The sequence below is a fragment of the Haliaeetus leucocephalus genome, unplaced genomic scaffold (genome assembly GCF_000737465.1).
Source record: "Haliaeetus leucocephalus isolate CR32 unplaced genomic scaffold, Haliaeetus_leucocephalus-4.0 Scaffold202, whole genome shotgun sequence".
In the NCBI taxonomy this organism is placed as follows: domain Eukaryota; kingdom Metazoa; phylum Chordata; class Aves; order Accipitriformes; family Accipitridae; genus Haliaeetus; species Haliaeetus leucocephalus.
Window position 1 is genome coordinate 213,252 of NW_010972638.1, and position 16,618 is coordinate 229,869.

At 57.1% G+C, this 16,618-nt stretch overlaps 1 protein-coding gene across 1 annotated transcript; it reads left to right on the forward strand.

Annotated features, from left to right (window-relative positions):
• The first annotated feature begins 463 nt into the window (after positions 1-463).
• Positions 464-4,396, forward strand: GCC1 (GRIP and coiled-coil domain containing 1). The gene is made up of 2 exons (XM_010566034.1): positions 464-1,518; positions 2,841-4,396. The coding sequence occupies exons 1-2, from the start codon at positions 472-474 to the stop codon at positions 4,143-4,145; spliced, it is 2,352 nt and encodes a 783-aa protein (XP_010564336.1). The 5' UTR covers positions 464-471; the 3' UTR covers positions 4,146-4,396.
• The last annotated feature ends 12,222 nt before the right edge of the window (positions 4,397-16,618 follow it).

Genomic DNA, 16,618 nt, shown 5'->3' on the forward strand with positions numbered 1-16,618 from the left:
CCATGGCCTTCTGCCGTGGGGACCCCCGAGAGCTGGGGCCCCCCACCCAGAGCTGGCAGCGGTTGGATTACCTTCACGGCCGGCAGCTGTGCTGCCAAGGGACAGGCAAAGGGGCTGTTTCTCTTGAAAAGGAAAAATGGAGCCATTTAGAGGCGTAAGCCCCCCTGACTGACCTGAGGGGGAGCGGCTGCAGTGGCGTGTATCGCTGTACGAGGTGTTAAAGAGTTCTCTCTGGTTCTGGCTGAGGCACTTGAGGCATCCGAGTCATAGCAGGAGTTTCCCCTCAGAGCAGGACCTGCGCAGGGTTCGGTGCACGGTGACAGATGCATTGCAGAGTTGTTAACTGCGTGGTGTCCTGGGGGAGTTCAGGGTGGTGGTCCCGCTTAGCCGCCTGCTCCTGCCTATTGCAAATGTGTCTCTGCTGCTCGTTTAGCCTTTGTGCTGTTTTTCTCCTTTCAGGTTGCACAAATCATGGAGAAGTTTGGCATGAACTTTGGAGGTGGCCCGAGTAAAAAAGATCTTCTGGAGACTATCGAATCACAGAAAAAGCAGCTTCTTCAGTACCAGGTTCGGCTGAAGGATGTCGTCAGAGCCTACAAGAGCCTACTCAAAGAGAAGGAGGCGTTGGAAGCCAGCTTGAAAGTGTTGTCCGTGTCTCATGAGGCAGATGTTGGCTTGAGCAGTGCTCAGCCTGCGTCTGTGGCTAGCTCCAGTTCTTCCTTTGCCGATTCTGCTGATGACAGGAGCTCAGTTCACAGCGAAGATAGCGTGGGGACAGCTACCAGTGCAGACACTGCTGCCAGTCTGGCCAGTACCAAGGGTGAGCCAGGGCCTGAGGATGATAAGCCCACGGCCGCCGCTTCCTCTCTTAAATCAGAAGAGACGAGCGGTTCAGAGAGTGGCATCAGCACGAGCAGTGGGGATGTGTCATCTGCTGCTGGTGAGGCTGATAAAAGAGTGCTCCAGCTGAAGACCCAGCTGGCCACTTTGACCAGTGCTCTGTCAACAGTCACGCAGGAGAAGTCCCGCATGGAAGCCTCATACCAAGCAGACAAGAAGAAGATGAAGCAGGACCTGGATGATGCCATTAAGAAAGCAGAGGACGAGACCAAGAAGTTGGAGACAGAGCTGAAGTCTGTCCAGGAACAGCTAGCCGAGACCAAAGCCCGTCTGATCACGCAGCAGCACGACCGAGCCCAGGAACAGAGCGACCATGCTGTTATGCTGCGAGAGCTACAGAAGCTGCTGCAGAGCGAGAGGACTCTGCGCCAGGATGCAGAGCTGAAGCTGGAGGAGACCAGGGAGGTGTTGGCCGGGAGGGTGTGTATGGCTGACCGTGCCGAGGGGTATGAGCAGCAGATCAAGCAGCTGAGCCAGGAGGTAGAAGACTTGAAGAGAGAGCTGCAAGCTGTTCAGGAGGAGAACAACAAGCCAGACCCCCGGATACAGGATCTGCAGGAGGAGATGGCCAGCCTTAAGAACCACTTCCAAGTGCAGCTGTTACAAGAGATGAAGAAGGTAATGCCTTGTATGGGCCCTGGAGCAGCTCACTCTGTGGGATGTATCGGCAGCAATTGGGGCAGGGTTTGAGGCTGGAGGAGCACAAATTCTCCTTCCCAGTCCTGCAGAGTCCAAGAGGTTTGAAATAGATGAAAGTATCATGGCTTTGATTGATGGGATGATAGTCCCAGAGGAGAATAAAAGCTGTTTATGATACAGCGTATAAGTCATTAATCAGGGGGTGGTGACCTTTGGATTTGGGAGCAACCTTTGAGGTGATTACACAGTGACTCCTCCACAGTGTCACTTGGTTCTGAACACGTTACCCTCTGGCGTGACGGTGGCCGAGCTTGGGAGGAGAGACCTTTCTGCTGCCCCACTATGGCAATGAGTGTGTCTTGTCTTGTATCTAAGCACAATACAAGGTACCATTACAGGAGCTCATAAAAACTAACCTTCTTCAGTGAAACTCGGAGTGCTCTAGGGAAAGAAGAAAGGAAAATACAGGAGGAAGGCTCTAGCCCGTGTGCATGCAGGGGGAAGAGCTAGAAAGAGGGATGTGGCGGAAAAGAGGAACCTGTGTAACTCTGCAGGTTGTAGGGCAACGTGCTCAGGGGTTGGCATTGGGGGTTTGGCACCAGTAACCAAATTTGCATCTGGAAACACTCTGGAATGGGATCTTCCTCATCTCCTTGCACTCTGGAACAAGTTTTCTTTCTAATCTGAAGCATCGGGCTGGTTTAATGCAGTTTGCCTTTTTTTTTTTTTTTTTTTTTTTTTTGAAGTGACCTCTAACAGCTTCTCTCTGACAGAGGTGAAGGTGACCTGACTCCGGCTGTGTCTTAGTTCACAGTGGTGACTGTCGAGTCAGTTGGATCTCAATAGCTGTAAAAACTGTGAACACCAGGGGTTTGTTGTAGCTACTCAGAAACCACTGAATTATATTAATATTGGTGCAACAAAATATAGGATTTAGGTAAATTGCAGTTAGATGTGTGAAAGCTTTAGAGCACATGCACATTTTAAAAAAATCCTGTAGCAGATTTTGACGTGGGTTTGCTGCTTCCCACCCCCGCATACCTACAGCAACACAGATAATGCTGGTGACAGGAACTCTGCAGAGCAGGGAACAAAAGCAGAAATGCTTTTAGGTTATCCCCAAATAAACAGATATCCAAAAAGGCAAGTCAGTGTCATGGTTTGTATGGGATTCTAGGCGAAAGGATGGCCCCGCACTTGTTTGGAGTTCAGCAGAGCAGAATTAAGCCCCCATGTAAACCACAGACCTCCTGCCCAGAGAGTTGAGCTAATGTAACCCTGCTGTGTCTCTCTGCTTTCAGACTGCACAGGCAGAGGAGCAGCTCCGCCAGCACGCCCAGATGGAGGAGCAGCGAGTGGCTGACTTGGAGGGCCAAGTCTCCGAAGTGTCAGAACTACTTGGGACTTATGAAAAAGCCAAGCAGAAAGACCAAGTGATCATTCAGAAGCTAAAGGACCGCATTGTACAGTTGGACCTGGAGAACAAAACCCTGGCCATCGCTGCCTCCAGCCGGTCGCCTGTTGATATTCACATAGAAGAAGCCAATCTTGATGTTAATGTTCTAAAGGATAAAATGGAGAAGCTGAAAAAGCTCTTGCAGGCAGCAGCTAAGAAGAGTCAACCCGCTCTGGACATCGAGAAGCTGTGTGAGCTGGAGCTGCCAAAGGGCACTGAGGCTGGGGACGGTGAGAAGGCCACTGCTTTGTACTATCAGCAGGAGCTGAAGCAGCTGAAGGAAGAGTTTGAAAGGTACAAGATGAGGGCACAAGTGGTTCTCAAGAACAAGTCGGCCAAAGACGGCAATCTGGCTAAAGAACTGGAAGAAGCTCAAGAGCAGCTGGCTGACCTGAAAGAGAAATACGTGGTGCTTCAGCTGTCCTCTGATGAAATGGAGAAGCAGCACCAGCAAGACATGGAAGCCAAGAAGCAAGAGTTGTCCCAGCTGCAGCAAATTCACAGGCAGGAATTAGAGCGATGCCAGCTGGACTACAGGGAACGGGCGCTGAAGCTGGAGGAGGAGATGCACAAACAGCGGGACCGAGCCCTGGCGGTGCTGGCAGAAAAGGACCAAGAGCTGGAGCAGCTGAGAGCTGTCACGTTGCCTTACGGGCTTCAAGGATCCAAAAACTACCTAGTGTCAGGGACTGACATTACTAGCAATGACTCACCAGGTAACAATTCCTCAGAGATTCTCCCCCAGGCTCTTCATCTCTCCACCACCAGTGAGCCTACCTTCTTCTTGTATGCAGAGCAGCTGGCTCGCAAAGAAGTGGAAATTGTAGCGCTGAGGAAGCAGAAGCACAAGCTGGAAGTGCAAGTTCACCAGCTCCAGGAAAAAATCTTGGTTGAGGAGGAGAAGCACCGGGAGGAGATATCCGCACTTCAAAGTGAAATTGAGAAGAACTTCAGAGATAAGAGCAGAGAGGGAGCCAACCTGGAATACCTCAAGAACATTGTCTATAGATTTTTGACGCTGCCAGATTCTCTTGGTCGCCAGCAGACTCTAACTGCCATATTGACTATTCTGCATTTCAGCCCAGAAGAAAAGCAAACTATTACAAAACAGTCAGCTTACAGCAGCTGGTGGCTTTCTGGGAAGAGATGAGATGGTAGCTTTTATTCCTAACTGCTTTTGCATAGTAACACTTTTCTGATTATTAACTAAGACCACTTCACTTGTGGTGTAACCTCTTTCCAACCATCTGATGGAGCAGGGAGCTTTCAGCAAAGAATTGGGCTTAAACTAGTGCTCTTAGCATTAATTTAAAGCAGAATTGTGCCAACTATTCCAGTAGGAATACAGTGCTCTCTTGCTCTCTGATGTGAGAATTTGCTCTGAGTTGGAACTTGATTTAAAAAAAAGGAAGATACTGATGCTTTTTTAAAGACAATTTTAAAAAATCCCTACCTGTCAGGCATAGGGTGAGGAGCCCTATTACAGTGGAACTTGCTTGTATCTTCAAACACCAGACAGGCTTGTGACTCAAAAGATTTAAAGGGGGTGGGAGGAAGCACTTAACACGGTGCTAAAATAACATAAGACAAAAGAGCTGAAAGCCTGTGAGAAGGATGAGTCTTAACTACCAGCATCATCCAAATGCAGAAAATCTTGAGCAATTTCTTAAAGGTTTTTTTACCTGGAGCCAAATTTATACCAGTGGATATAGCAACTCCCCATAGCACTGGGGACCATCAGATGGTGCAGCATGTTATGGTGTGCTCTCATTACTGACCAGGGATTCTGCAGTTATCGGTGTTTCCCAGGAAGGAGAAAAGATATCCTAAGTATTTTAAGTTTGAACCCTTGTAACTGCAGTGGTGCAAGCAGTGGTTCCCCACCAGTGTCAAACTAGCAGGTGCTATGTAGCAGTTCTTTTAGAGCAGGTATCTGAGCTTTCTGACCCTGTTTGGGATGGGAACCAGGGTGTTGCAGAAAGCAAACAGAGGAAAGGCTGAAATAGGCACACTGACCCTTCAGCAGTCATTTTCTGAGCATTTGGGAGTTTGAAGTTTTGATGTTCTGCAATGTTGTTTTTGGCAGTAAGGCGTTGCTCCTGCTGCGATAAAAGAAGCAAGCAGCAGTGAGGGGCAGAAGATAACAGCTCTGGGGGCAGTGTGTGCCCTCACCTTGTGGTAAACACTGTGAGGATGAAGGCCTGGCCAGTTGCTGCATAGACCTTGAAGTTCTTGTGTAACTTCCTTGCAAATTGGTGAGCATGGCAGGAAAGAAGCCAAAACATTTTGAAACACCTCTGGCTTTGGTAGACTGCTGTAAGCTCCCCGCTGGCATTCCTGCATTTTGCAGTTGTGCTCTGGATCTGCCGGCTCCTGACTGCTTAGACCCAGAAGGACGGAGCTGAAAGCCCTGGCTTGCTGGGAAGATGGCTGTATTAGGCATTTTATGAACGGTTGCGAGATAAAACCAGAGTGTGTGTTTTGAATATTAGTGGACTGCGTGAGAAGGGTTGGGGCCTCGGGAGAGCTGCGGCGTACAGCTGTGAGTGTGCTGGGGGAGCTGCCTGCTCTTGCTCCCCGGGCCGAGGAGGGCAGCTGGCAGGCTCGGTGCGAGGCCAGCGCTGGCACAAGGAAACTCCTCTCCCCTCTGCCGTGGCAGGAACCTGACTTTCCTGTTGTTGTTTTTGCTCTGTGCTTGAGAGCCGACAGGCTGGAGAAGGGGAACGTGCTGTTTCACCCCCAGAGCCCATGTTTTCACCGGTTGAAGGGCTAGGGCAGCGGCTGGCTTTACCCTATTGCCTTCCCTTTGCCTTCCGTCTCTCCCCTGCTGGGTTGATGGTTGAGACAAGGGGAGCAGCCACCTGTCTGGAGGGAGACACTGGGTCTCTGGGGATCTCCCCAGCCGATCCCCTGGGTGCTGGAGCCACTAGAGGGCACCCACTGGTTGCCCAGTCCCCAGGGACAGCGACCGGAGGGTGCAGCATCCCTCCTGCTGTAGCCACCCGGGGTGCTGCCAAGGCCTGCTTCCCTGGGATGGCACCTGGCTCTGAAAAGCAACACACAAAGAAAGCAGCCAGTGACATGAGAGGGCTCAGCAACCGCAGCTGAGCCTGGGTCCTGGCTGGTCTGCATGACTCAGGGGGAAAATGCTGTATCTTAGGGCGGCTCGCACTGGAGCTTCAGCCTTCGCAGGTGAGAGAGGTTCTGTGGGGTCAGCAGGGTGGGTTTTTCTGTCCAGAACGTTGTCTGCTGCAGTGGAACTGCTCCTGAGGTCCAGGGCAGAGTGCCGGTGCTTTCTGTAGTGAAGGGTATATAAGGTCAGGAGAAAAAAAATAAGCGTGCCAGCTGTTGTGTCCCCAATGCTGCCTGTTGGCATTAAGTTATCCAAAATGGGAAGGAGCATCTCTGTGAGGCTGGAAGAGCTGTCCTGGCTGGATCCCCTGGAAAAGCGCCCATCAGGAAGTGCTTGTGCTAATATTTAAATGGTCACTACTCTCTTAAAACCAGGGAGGGACGTTTTGCTTCCAGAGATGTTGGGTGGTTGCCTGCAGCCCTGGGAACTGGCTACTCCCAGCTGTGCTTTTACTGAAGCTTCTAGAGCTTTCTCATCTGCGTAGGCAAAATCTCACTTGAGTTTTGTTTTCATGCACCTGCTTTGTTTTTAATTACAGCTTGGCTACTAAAGCACAACTTCCCAGTCCCAGAGTACAGGGAAAGTGTTTGTAAACACGGGTGTCAAGTCTTGTTTTAACAATGCCCAGGTCTCTCACGAGTCCGGGAGCCGAGTTAACAAATCGGTTGATTTAGCAGCTCTCAATGCCATGCTGCCCGGGGAGGCCTTGGTGCACCGCGCAACCTGGGCAGCTCTTCGGGAGGGAGCTGCTGTGTCTCTGGGCAGCGCCGGTGCCTTTGGCAGCTCACGCCGGGTTGATGAGCCATTACCGCTCCAGTCTGACGAGCCCCGCTGCTCAGCACTGGGTATGCGCTGCTCGCTCTTGAGTGCACAGTCTTTGCACAGCTGCAACTTTGCGGCTGCTGCTGGTTTTTTACCCGAGTGTTCCCCGGCACACGTGATGAGGCCAGCACGGCACATGCTGTTTTCTCGCAGAGGAAGTGGGCTCTGAGAGGCCGCAGGAGCTGAGCGGGGCTCCCCAGCCAGCACACATCTCGGCACAGGGAAGCCAGAGCCTGCGAGTGCCTCTGCAATTCAAGTGCCCGGGATGGATGGAGAGCTTTAGCAGCTGAGCAGGATGGAATCCTTTCCCATCTCAGTGCTGTGCCAGCGGTCCTTGTCCTGTCAGTGGCCGAGCTCACTGGAGTCCACTCCACAAATCCCACCTTGCTGAAGGCAAGGGCAGTGCTCCAGCTAATGCAACCCTTGGTGCCAATTTCTCCTCAAAAAATCCTCAGGGAAAATAAGCCCCAGGCAGAACCTGTGCCTGCTGGAGGTCTTAGGAGGGAATCACAAAGCCAAGCAGTTGGCAGTTCCTCACGAGAGGAGGAGGAGAGAGCATCGGCAGTTGGTCCCACGCAGGATCCACGTGCTGCTCCAATGGAGGCATCTAGATAGAAATTGGAAGGTTTGTTCCAGGGAGTGCTTGGTCTTGGGGTCCTCGACTTTGAAACCCTTCTCAATGATGGGAGTGTTGGTTCGGCCAAGGGATCTGCTGAAAAGAACCCAGACTCTGGTCCCAGTTTGGAAAGATTGAATCAAGTGGTGCCTCTGAAACCACACGGATTGCTTAAAATCTTACCCTGCAGCAGCAGGAGCCATTCCCACAACGCCTGAGGGTGATGATGCTTCCTCCTGCTTCGGCTTCACTGCACAGGCTGAGAGGGGATCCCAGTTCTCCCTTTGCCTCATGTGCTTCTGGAAGAGCCTCTGCCTGGAGAACAAAGTAATGTAGAATAGATCCCAAGTGGTGGTGGGTTTTGTGGTGGTTGTCAGATGCAGCAGGACTGACTCTGCTGTCCCATGACCACTGTGAGATGCCTCTTCCACACCCACAGGTCTGCATTCCTCTGCTGGTCCTGGGCAGGAAAAATTGCCAGCCAAGCTGGAGAGAGACTGGCCGGAGGGCAGGTTGCAGCAGTTGACAGTGATGGTGAGGAGGGGAACAAAATGGGGTCCAGCTGGGACCATGTGGAGCCGCTGCTCAGTGACCAGCCGGGTTTAAGGACCATTTCCTCACCTGATGGAGGAAAAAAGGAGCGGCTACAAAGGAAGCAGCTGGCAGCCGTGGGGGAACATCTCCAGGAGCTGCCAAAGCAAGGTCCCCTTCATTGCTGTCAGCCTTGTGCAGCTCACCCAGTGCAATTTCTTTCTCTGTTCCACTCCAGCCCCTCTCCCTACTCCTTCTCCATCCCTCAGATGTTCCCCATCATTCCTCCTTCTTTCCTCTCTTCATTCAGCCAATACTGCTGAAATAAAACTAAAAAAACAACCTGAAGCATAACTCTGCTTGCTGTTTTGTGACCTGTGGTTTAAGTGGGGAGCAGCGCGTGGGCTGGCTGCTGGCATGTGCTTATGCAGCACTTTGCCCCCAGCTTCCCTCAGCACGCTGCCGCAACCAGCTGGGCTTGGTGCTGCTGCGTTTTGCCAGATTGCAGAGCTTCTTGCCCAGGGTGGTGGGGTCTGCCAGATCCACCAGCCCTGGCTGCTGACAGCACAGCGTGGCTGTGGTGTCCTCGTTCGTTCTCTGGTCTTGCAAAAACTGCTTGAACAGGTGTAAAAAATCTAAATTTTTTTTTTGGCTTGCGAGTTTGACCTGTTCTTTGCTGTTAGATCATCGGTGAACATCAGGAAACGGCCGCAGTTGCCCTCCCCAATGTGGTGGCAGCCTGCTGGGGGGGGTGGCTGTCCTGGCTGGCACCTCTCTTCCCTCCAGCAGCTTTTCTGGCGCTCCTGGCAGTGACTGCTGTGCCTGTGTGGCTTTTCCCTCCCAGAGCTTCCCGCTGCAAGCAACTGGCGGGACTGCGCCGTGGCCGCATCCTGCAGAGGCAGCTGCACCGAGCCCTCCTGTAACCCTGTCCCTGCTCGTGCCCGGTCTCCCGGTGTTGGCAGAGCAGCCCCCACGCAGCACGCTGGCATGGTCTGCGGTCTCAGGGCTGGCTGGGGCACTGGGCTCTGGGGCTCACCTTGTGCGGGCTTCTTTTGCCCCGCTGACCCTTTTCCTGAGCCTCAGTTTTCCCTCTTAGCAAGGAGAAGTCTGCCTGCACCTGTAGCAGTAGATGCGGGGACGCCTGTCGCTGGCCGTCTGCTGCAAAGCAGCGTGCGCAGGCAAAGCAGCCAGGAGGCGAAGGGGATGGAGAACCAGCCACGCTCACGTCTGCAACCCCGACGGGGAACTGCGTCTCTTGCTTGCGTTCTCGCTCCCCAGCATGCAAGAGGGAGGTGCGAAGGAGGCTGCCAAGCATTCGCTTGGGTTCCGCGAGCACGAGGGGCTGATCCCCTCCCTGCTCGCAGGGCTTGCACGTAGCAGCCTGCGCATCTGTGGGGAAGCTCCTGCTGCCCCGGCCGGGCAGGTTCCTCTGGCTGCACTGTGCAGGCAGAGCTGCGGCCGTGTCCCTGCAGACGGAGTGTGGAGTGAGCCCAGCCGGCAACTGCTCCGGTGCCAGCCTTCCAAGCGCTGCCGGCTGCTGACCCGTCCCCAGGCTGTGCAGAGAAGAGCTGGGAAAGCTCTCGGCTCCCAGCTGCCCGGCCATGGCGAACGAAGAGGAACACCCGTCGGCTCTCTCGGATAACCAGGTAAAGGCGTGTGCGTGCGGGAAACCCTCTGCAGAGACCTGGGAAAGATGCTGCCAAACGCTGCAGACCCTGTTCAGGCCTCCCCCGTGGGCCCCTGACTGAGGGGGGGTTCCCCCACGCTGGAGATGGGGGGACAGCACTGCGGGGACCATAGCTGCCAGCAAAGGGGTCCCAGCTGCCCGGCCCAGGACTCAGGGGCGGCTGCTCCTGCTCCGCTGTCTCTGCATGACTCACCGGGCCCTGGGAGCCATCCGGCTCCGGCAGTCTCGCCGGTTCCTCCGCGGCAGCCCCACGCCGCGCCGTCTGGGAACCGCTCTCAGCAGCGCAAGCCCGGAGCGGGACGCGGTTTCTTCGTCGCTCCCCAGCCCCAAGCGAAGGAAACCCAGGTGCTGCGGTGAGGCAAGCTCAGGGGGACGCAGCAGGAAACCCCTTCGTGCAGCCACCGCCGAGGGGCTCATCCCGTGCGGCAGCACCGCGGGGCTGGCGAGGAACCGGCCGCTGGCTCCTCCGCTTTTCCCACCACCACCACCGAAGGGTTCCAGCCCCCCCGGCACAACCTCTTGGGGAAGATGCCTTTTTTGCTTCTGCTCTGCCCGCTCTGTGGTGACACAGGGGCACCAGCCACCCACCACCACTTTGGCCAGGGATGCCCGTGGGAACAAGTCCGGCCGTGCCTGGGGGTCCATGTCCGTGGGGCAGCCGAGGCTCCCGCTGTGGCCCCGCTGCAGGACGCCTGAGCCCGCGCTCCTCTCCATCTCTCTCCCTCAGGTCTTCGTGCTGACGTGCATCTACCTGCCGGCCTCACTGCTGAGGTGGGTTCTGCCCCCCCGGCCCTTCGGTGCTGGGGAGGGGGGGAGGCAGCAGCTGTAGCCCTGCCTGCACGTGGCCTCTTGTCTTACGCACAGCCCCCTCGGTCCCCAAACCTGGGGTGTGGGAACTGGCCTCCCATTGCCTTTGTAGGGAGGGGACCCCCCCCACACCCCATACCCGTGCCAGCCCCTTCCCATCTCGGAGGAGGCTGAGCACAGGATCCCCACTAGGATGGGTTCATTGGGAAGCCACCGTGCTGGGCCACCAACAGCTCTGCTCCGCCGGGTTGTTAACCGCCAGCCCCGTCTCTTCCAGCCTCCTGGGCAGTGGATCGGTCCTCGCTGTCACCTCCCGGCAGAGGCGATGCTGCCACATCCAGGTGAGTGCCACTGGCTCCCAGGGACACAGGGACGGGTTTTGGCCCCAGCTAAGCCTGAGGCAGAGCCGGGCCAGCACTGCTGCTGCTGGGCTTAATGCACAGCAGGACTGGAGGGGGGCAGGAGATGCAGGATGCTCGCACCAGCATCCCCGGAGAGCAGCGGGTCCCAACTCTGCTCCCGGCCGGCCTGGGGAGGGACGTGGCCGTGGCAGCTCTGCCGAGCCAGGGAGAAGCTGCTGCCACTGGCGTGACGCTGCCAGCCAGAGCTAACGCTGTGTCCCGTCCCCCAGCTTCGCCCCCTTTTCCTCCTCGCCCTGGCAGATTTCCTGGCCGCCGCTGTGCTGCTGAGCACCGCCACCATCCAGCTGCTGCCAGCCCCGCTCTTCATCCCGGCGTACGCTGCCTGCCCCTATGGACTGATGCTGGCCACGGTAGGGGGGGGGTCGGCTTGCGCCGTGGGGCGGCACCGGGAGGTGGGCATCTCCTCCTATACCCCTGGGAACAGCTGAGACCCATCTGCGGGCTGGAGTGTCCCCAGGGAAGTCCCGGGCTGGGGAACTATTTCTCCTACCGAGAAATGGCTCCTGTTCCCGCTGTTACTGTCCTGAGCCACCAAGAGTCATTCCCTGGGGAAACATGACCAGTGTTTCTCCCCAGCCCCCATGAGGCGAGTGCTGCGTTCCCCCCCCTGCAGGGAGCATCCCTTTTGCCCATGCCGTGCCCTGCTGCCAGCACCAGGATGGCAAACCCAAACGCAGCCGCTCACGTGCGCCGGAGCGAAGCAGGGCATGGCTCTCCCCGGTGCAGACGTGTTCTCCCCTTCATGCCCAAACTTACCCAGCACCTGCAGCTCCTGCCTGCCACTTCCCTCCTGCCCTGATAAAGCCACCGGCCAGCCGGCCCCCCTCCCCAGGGTGGGCGCAGTGATGGCACGAAGCCATTTGCTCTTGGTGCTGCGTGTCTCAGTGAGCGGCTCCCTTGTTGTGCGGCTGCTCCTGGCACAGCTCTGCTGGGGGACAGCGGGATGTCGGTGTGCAGAGCACGAGGAGGGGAGGGGGAAGGTGCCTTTGGGGTGGTGGGCACAGCAGGAGCCCGCTCTCCCTCTCCTCTCACAGACCTTCTACGCCGTCTCGTTCCTGATGGTTGTTGTCTATGCGTACGAAGCCTACCGCACCGTCCACGGCTGGAGAGCCTGGCACGTGGCAGCTCTGCAGGTCAGTGGCCACCAGCCGTGGTGCGGCCGGGCATCGTCCCTTGCACATGCGGCTGTTCCGGCCCTGTGAGGACCCGGGGAGCAGCGAGGGGATCCGAGGGCAGCCCCATTCCCTGGGGTGTTAGTGGCTTGCCCTGCATCCCGGTGGAGCGGGGCTGGAGCCTCGAGCTGCTGCGAGACCCGCAGCCCCGGGTCATGGGGGGGTTTCTTCCCTGCAGGAGAGGAGCGGGTGCCTGGAGAGCGCATGGCAGGGGCTGCCCTACGTCCTGGCCTGGTACGTGCCAGCCGCCAGCCCCGAGCCCCTCTCCACCCTGAGCCGGGCTGCGGCATGGCGCCCGCCCTCCCGGCTCTGCCCAGGACGGGATGGATGTGCTCATCTCCACCTCTCCCTGCAAGGCTGGTGCCGGCACTCACGCTCCTGGGACAGCTGATCGCCCGTGGCACCTCTGTGACCGACGTCGCGCCAAGACCCATCGAGCCCGTCGTGCCGTGGAAAGGCAACTGCTCGCACGAGACCTACAGCCTTTACTGCTCCAGGTACGCCGCCGGCCCGCCACCCTGACCCCGAGGGAGGGAGCTGGGGGTGGGCACCCCTCTCCCTTCCCCATGGGCTTGGGCGTGCTGCTGTCCCTGCAAGGCGCATGAGAGACACCTCCGGGTAGTGAAGCTTTGGGTTGGGGGGTTAGGGGACCGCCACCAGCATCCTCTGTCCTTTCAGCTGCCTGCTCCTCATCCACCGTGCCCAGGATATCTGCTACGAGGTAAGCACTGATGGGTGCCTGTCCCTCCCACCGTTGCCTTTGCCCATCTAGCAGACACCGCTGCCCAACGCTGCCGAGGGCGGCTGGGCTCGGAATGCCACTGGGAAGGCAGCGGGTCTGCGGCGCATGGGCAGATGCTGCCGGAGGGATGGGGCAGGAGTGTCCCTGCTCAAGCAGAGGCACAGGGGCAGCCCCCAGCTCTGGCAGTGCCCCACTGGTGGCTGTTCCCATGCCGTGGGGCTTGTGGCACGGCTCTGTCCTGCCTCTGTGGAAGGAGCCGCTCGGGGCAGAGCTGGCCTGTGGCCCCACTGATTTCCCAATCCCTCTCAGTACGTAGGTAGGAAGGACGTGGGCCTGGAGGGGAAAATTGTCTTCTTCTTGTACCTGCTGCTGGTGCTCAGCTGCTGCACGGTAAGCCAGCGGCACGGCGTGGTGCAGCGGGGCGAGCACAGGGTCTGGCCGCGGCAGCCAGCATGCCCCGGCTGACGCCGATCCCCGCCGTCCAGCTCCTGTACCGCAGGGTGAAGCTCTGGTGCCGGAGGAATGCCGCGGCGCCCTTGCTGACCCTGGAGAAGGACGGCTTTGCGGGCAGAAGCATCCGCAGCGTCAGCAAAGTCTCTCACTACTTCCAGCTGGTTTTCCTGCTCTGCTGGGCGCCAGGTAAGTCAGAGTGGGGATGCCCCGCAGCTCCCACAGCAGGCGGGAGCCACTGCAACTCCTCCTGCAGCCCCTTTCTTCCCCGGCTGAGACAGCACCCAGGTCCAAGACAAGAGGCTTAGACTGAATAACGGCAAAGCCTCCAGGTGTCCATAGGACTCTGTGGCCGGGCAGACCCAGAATGAGAGGACAGCCAGCCCCGATCACTGCTGTCGAGTCCAACCGGCGGCTGGTTTAGCCCAGCCTGCTCTTAGGATGACAGGTTTTTCCAGGGGCATTTCCTGAGCTGGAGGGTGGATCGTGTTTGATGGACCTGCTTTTTAGCAATATCTCATCCCTTTGGGGGCCCGTTTATGCTTTCAGCCTTACAGAAACCTGTGGCAATGAGTTCCCCAAGGTCCCTGGGCTGCGTGTTGGGAAGGACCTTGTTGTACACATGTGTGCTTGTCCTGCGTAGACCCCTGTGCCATGGGACATAGGCTGTGACAGGGGAAGCGCATTTGCCACTTGGAGAGGGAAACTCCAGATGAAGCATTATCAGAGAGAGGAAGATCAAGGAGTGTCCTTTTGTCTTCCATCCGCAGCCTTCCTCCTCACCCTCCTCTCCTTCACCAGCATCAAACCTGCCTCGGTCTTTTTCCTCTACGTTGCTACAGTAAGTAAAAACCCATTTCCTGGGCTCCAGAGCGGGGACATTTGTCCCCATCAGATGTGTGAGTGGTGATGGGGTGGAGGGGAGCTGGGAGAGCTATGCCGTCCCCGTGCCACAGTAGCAGGGCTGCGGGAGCCCTGCCAACCCCAGGACCTGGTGCCACCCGGGGCAAAAGCCCCGGGTTGCTGGTGGCAGCTGGGCTCTGCCAGGGATCTTCCCCCTGGTTTGGTGGTTGGTGTTTTGCTCCTCAGCTCTGCCCAGGTGTTTCCCTTGTCTTAGTTGACCACACCAAGAGGAGAGCCACCTCCTGTGTCCCTGCATCACCCTGCCTGTGCGTTCACACGGTCTGATCCTGGGGGGCTCCTCTCCGGCGTGGAGAGGGCGATGGGGTTTGCGGCACTCCTGCAGCACCGGGTGGCCCAGGGGCAAGTAAAGGCAGCGCTTGCCACTGCCCTCTCTCTCTCGCAGGCCCTGACCGTCTCCCTCCAGGGCTTCTTGCACAGTTTGGTCTACGGGTGGCTGAGGCACAACTTCCGTCAGGAGGCAGTGGGCAAGAGACCCTCCGTGCAGCATCACCGGGGCCTCAAGGCTTTCTATGACGAGTCCCTGGGGGCCGTTCCCTAGGCTGTCACCTCATCCCGCTGACTCCGGGCTGCCCAACACCTCGGCAGGATTTGCACATCCCTGGCAGTTCCCCGCAGCCTGTCCATAGCTGGGCAGGATCTCTCTGGACACGGCCCTTCGTGCCTGGAAAGGCTCGAGCAAGGCGCAGGCAGCACCAGGCAGGTTTCTGACAGCGTTGGGGGGGCTGCAGTGGCTCTGCCCCAGTGGGAATTCCACCCGTAGCCCCTCGCTGCTGGAGGCAGCCTGACTTCCCACCACCTGCATCATGCAGACAGCAAAACCACAAGCAGTCGCTGCATGGGAGATGGACCATGGGAGATGGGACAGGAGCTCTCTGGAAGAAGAATGCCCCTGTTCCGCACCACGAACGACTCGGCTGTTGGCAGCAGCAGGGCTTTGCAGGTTCATGAGCATTCAGGTGCTGTGGGAGGAGGCTGGTGGCACGCAGATGATTTGGCAGTCCCTAAGGGCTTCCAGCAACTGAACATCAACTGCAACTATCCCAGGGAAGGTGGTGGGGTTTTTTTCTGTTTTATTTGGCCTTGTTTCAGTGTTACGCTTTCTGCCAGCGAGCAATCCAAATTCCTCCGCAGGGCTTGGGAGAAAGTGCTTATAAATAAAGGTATTATGGTTGAGGTGCTCCTGGGGTTTGCTGCTGTTAGATAAGTAACAGAAACAGGCGGTGAGCCAGGTGGGTCATGCCTCCTTCCTGCCTCGGGGGAAGGTTCATGGCCAAGGCCATGTCCACGGGGATGAAGGAGCCACGGCTGGGGATGATTCTGCCCCACAGCCTCCTCCAACAAGTTAAAAATCAGCCCAAATGCTTGTTTGTACCTCGTCTGCTTCTGGGGCTGAGAGTGCTCAAGCACCATCACCCGTGCAAAGACAGACCCTCAGGGGGTGTTGGTGGGGCCGTGCTCACCCCTGTCACACCATCAGCTAGCACAAACGGACACGTGAAGAGCATTTGGAGACCTCCAGCCGAGGGAAGATAGCTCAGGGCAAGAGCCAGCATGCCATCGAGAGCTGCCGGGGCTGGGGATGGAGATTGTGCTGAGATGGGCTCAAGTACCGGCGAGCAGAGGTGTGTGACAGCCCATGAGGGCTGCGGTGGGGTGACGGGGGGACCACGGGGGAACTGCCACACAGGGGAGGTGGGAGCATGGACTGACCGGGGACCGACTTGGCAGTGGCTCCTTCCAGCATGTCTGCTGGGCGTGCTGTTTGGTGACCACTGGGACTCCTGTGCCACCAGAAATAGAGGTGAGGAGCAGGGCGAGGGCTCAGAACCATTTAAAAGTTGGTTGTTACCAGCAACCCAGTGCAGGCAGCGCTGGGGGAGGACAGGGACACGTTCCCAGGCTCTTAATGCAGGCACGAGAACCAGGACTTAGGAACAGGGCAGAACAGAAAAGACTGTTAGAAGACAAGGCAGGTAGAGAGAAAAATGGATGGTGTGTAGCAGCCTAGGTAGGAAAGCAAAAAGAATGATAATGGGTGCGGTTTGCAGGATATATGGTCTAACCTCCTTGGGAGGAATGGAAAGCTAAAAAAACATCGCTTAGAGGAATAATACCTGAAGGAGGATGTTTGGGCTGTTGAGCTACAAGGTGATAGGAAGACAAGCCAGTGGCTACTGAGCACTGCACAAGATAAGGGTGCATGCTCACGCAGTGACCCAGGGACGGATAAGACGCAGCAAGGAAAGCAAACGACTTGTTGGGTGTGCGGGCAGGGCGGTACAGTGCACCTGTGTAGGATGTAAGGGATGAACCGCTG

What these genes read in the sequence shown, in the direction of transcription:
- GCC1 (XM_010566034.1), top strand. Translation starts at nt 472, where the DNA reads ATGGAGAAGTTTGGCATGAACTTTGGAGGTGGCCCGAGTAAAAAAGAT. An exon ending in TGTTACAAGAGATGAAGAAG is followed by an intron (nt 1,519 to 2,840) that starts GTAATGCCTTGT and finishes CTCTGCTTTCAG; the next exon opens with ACTGCACAGGCAGAGGAGCA.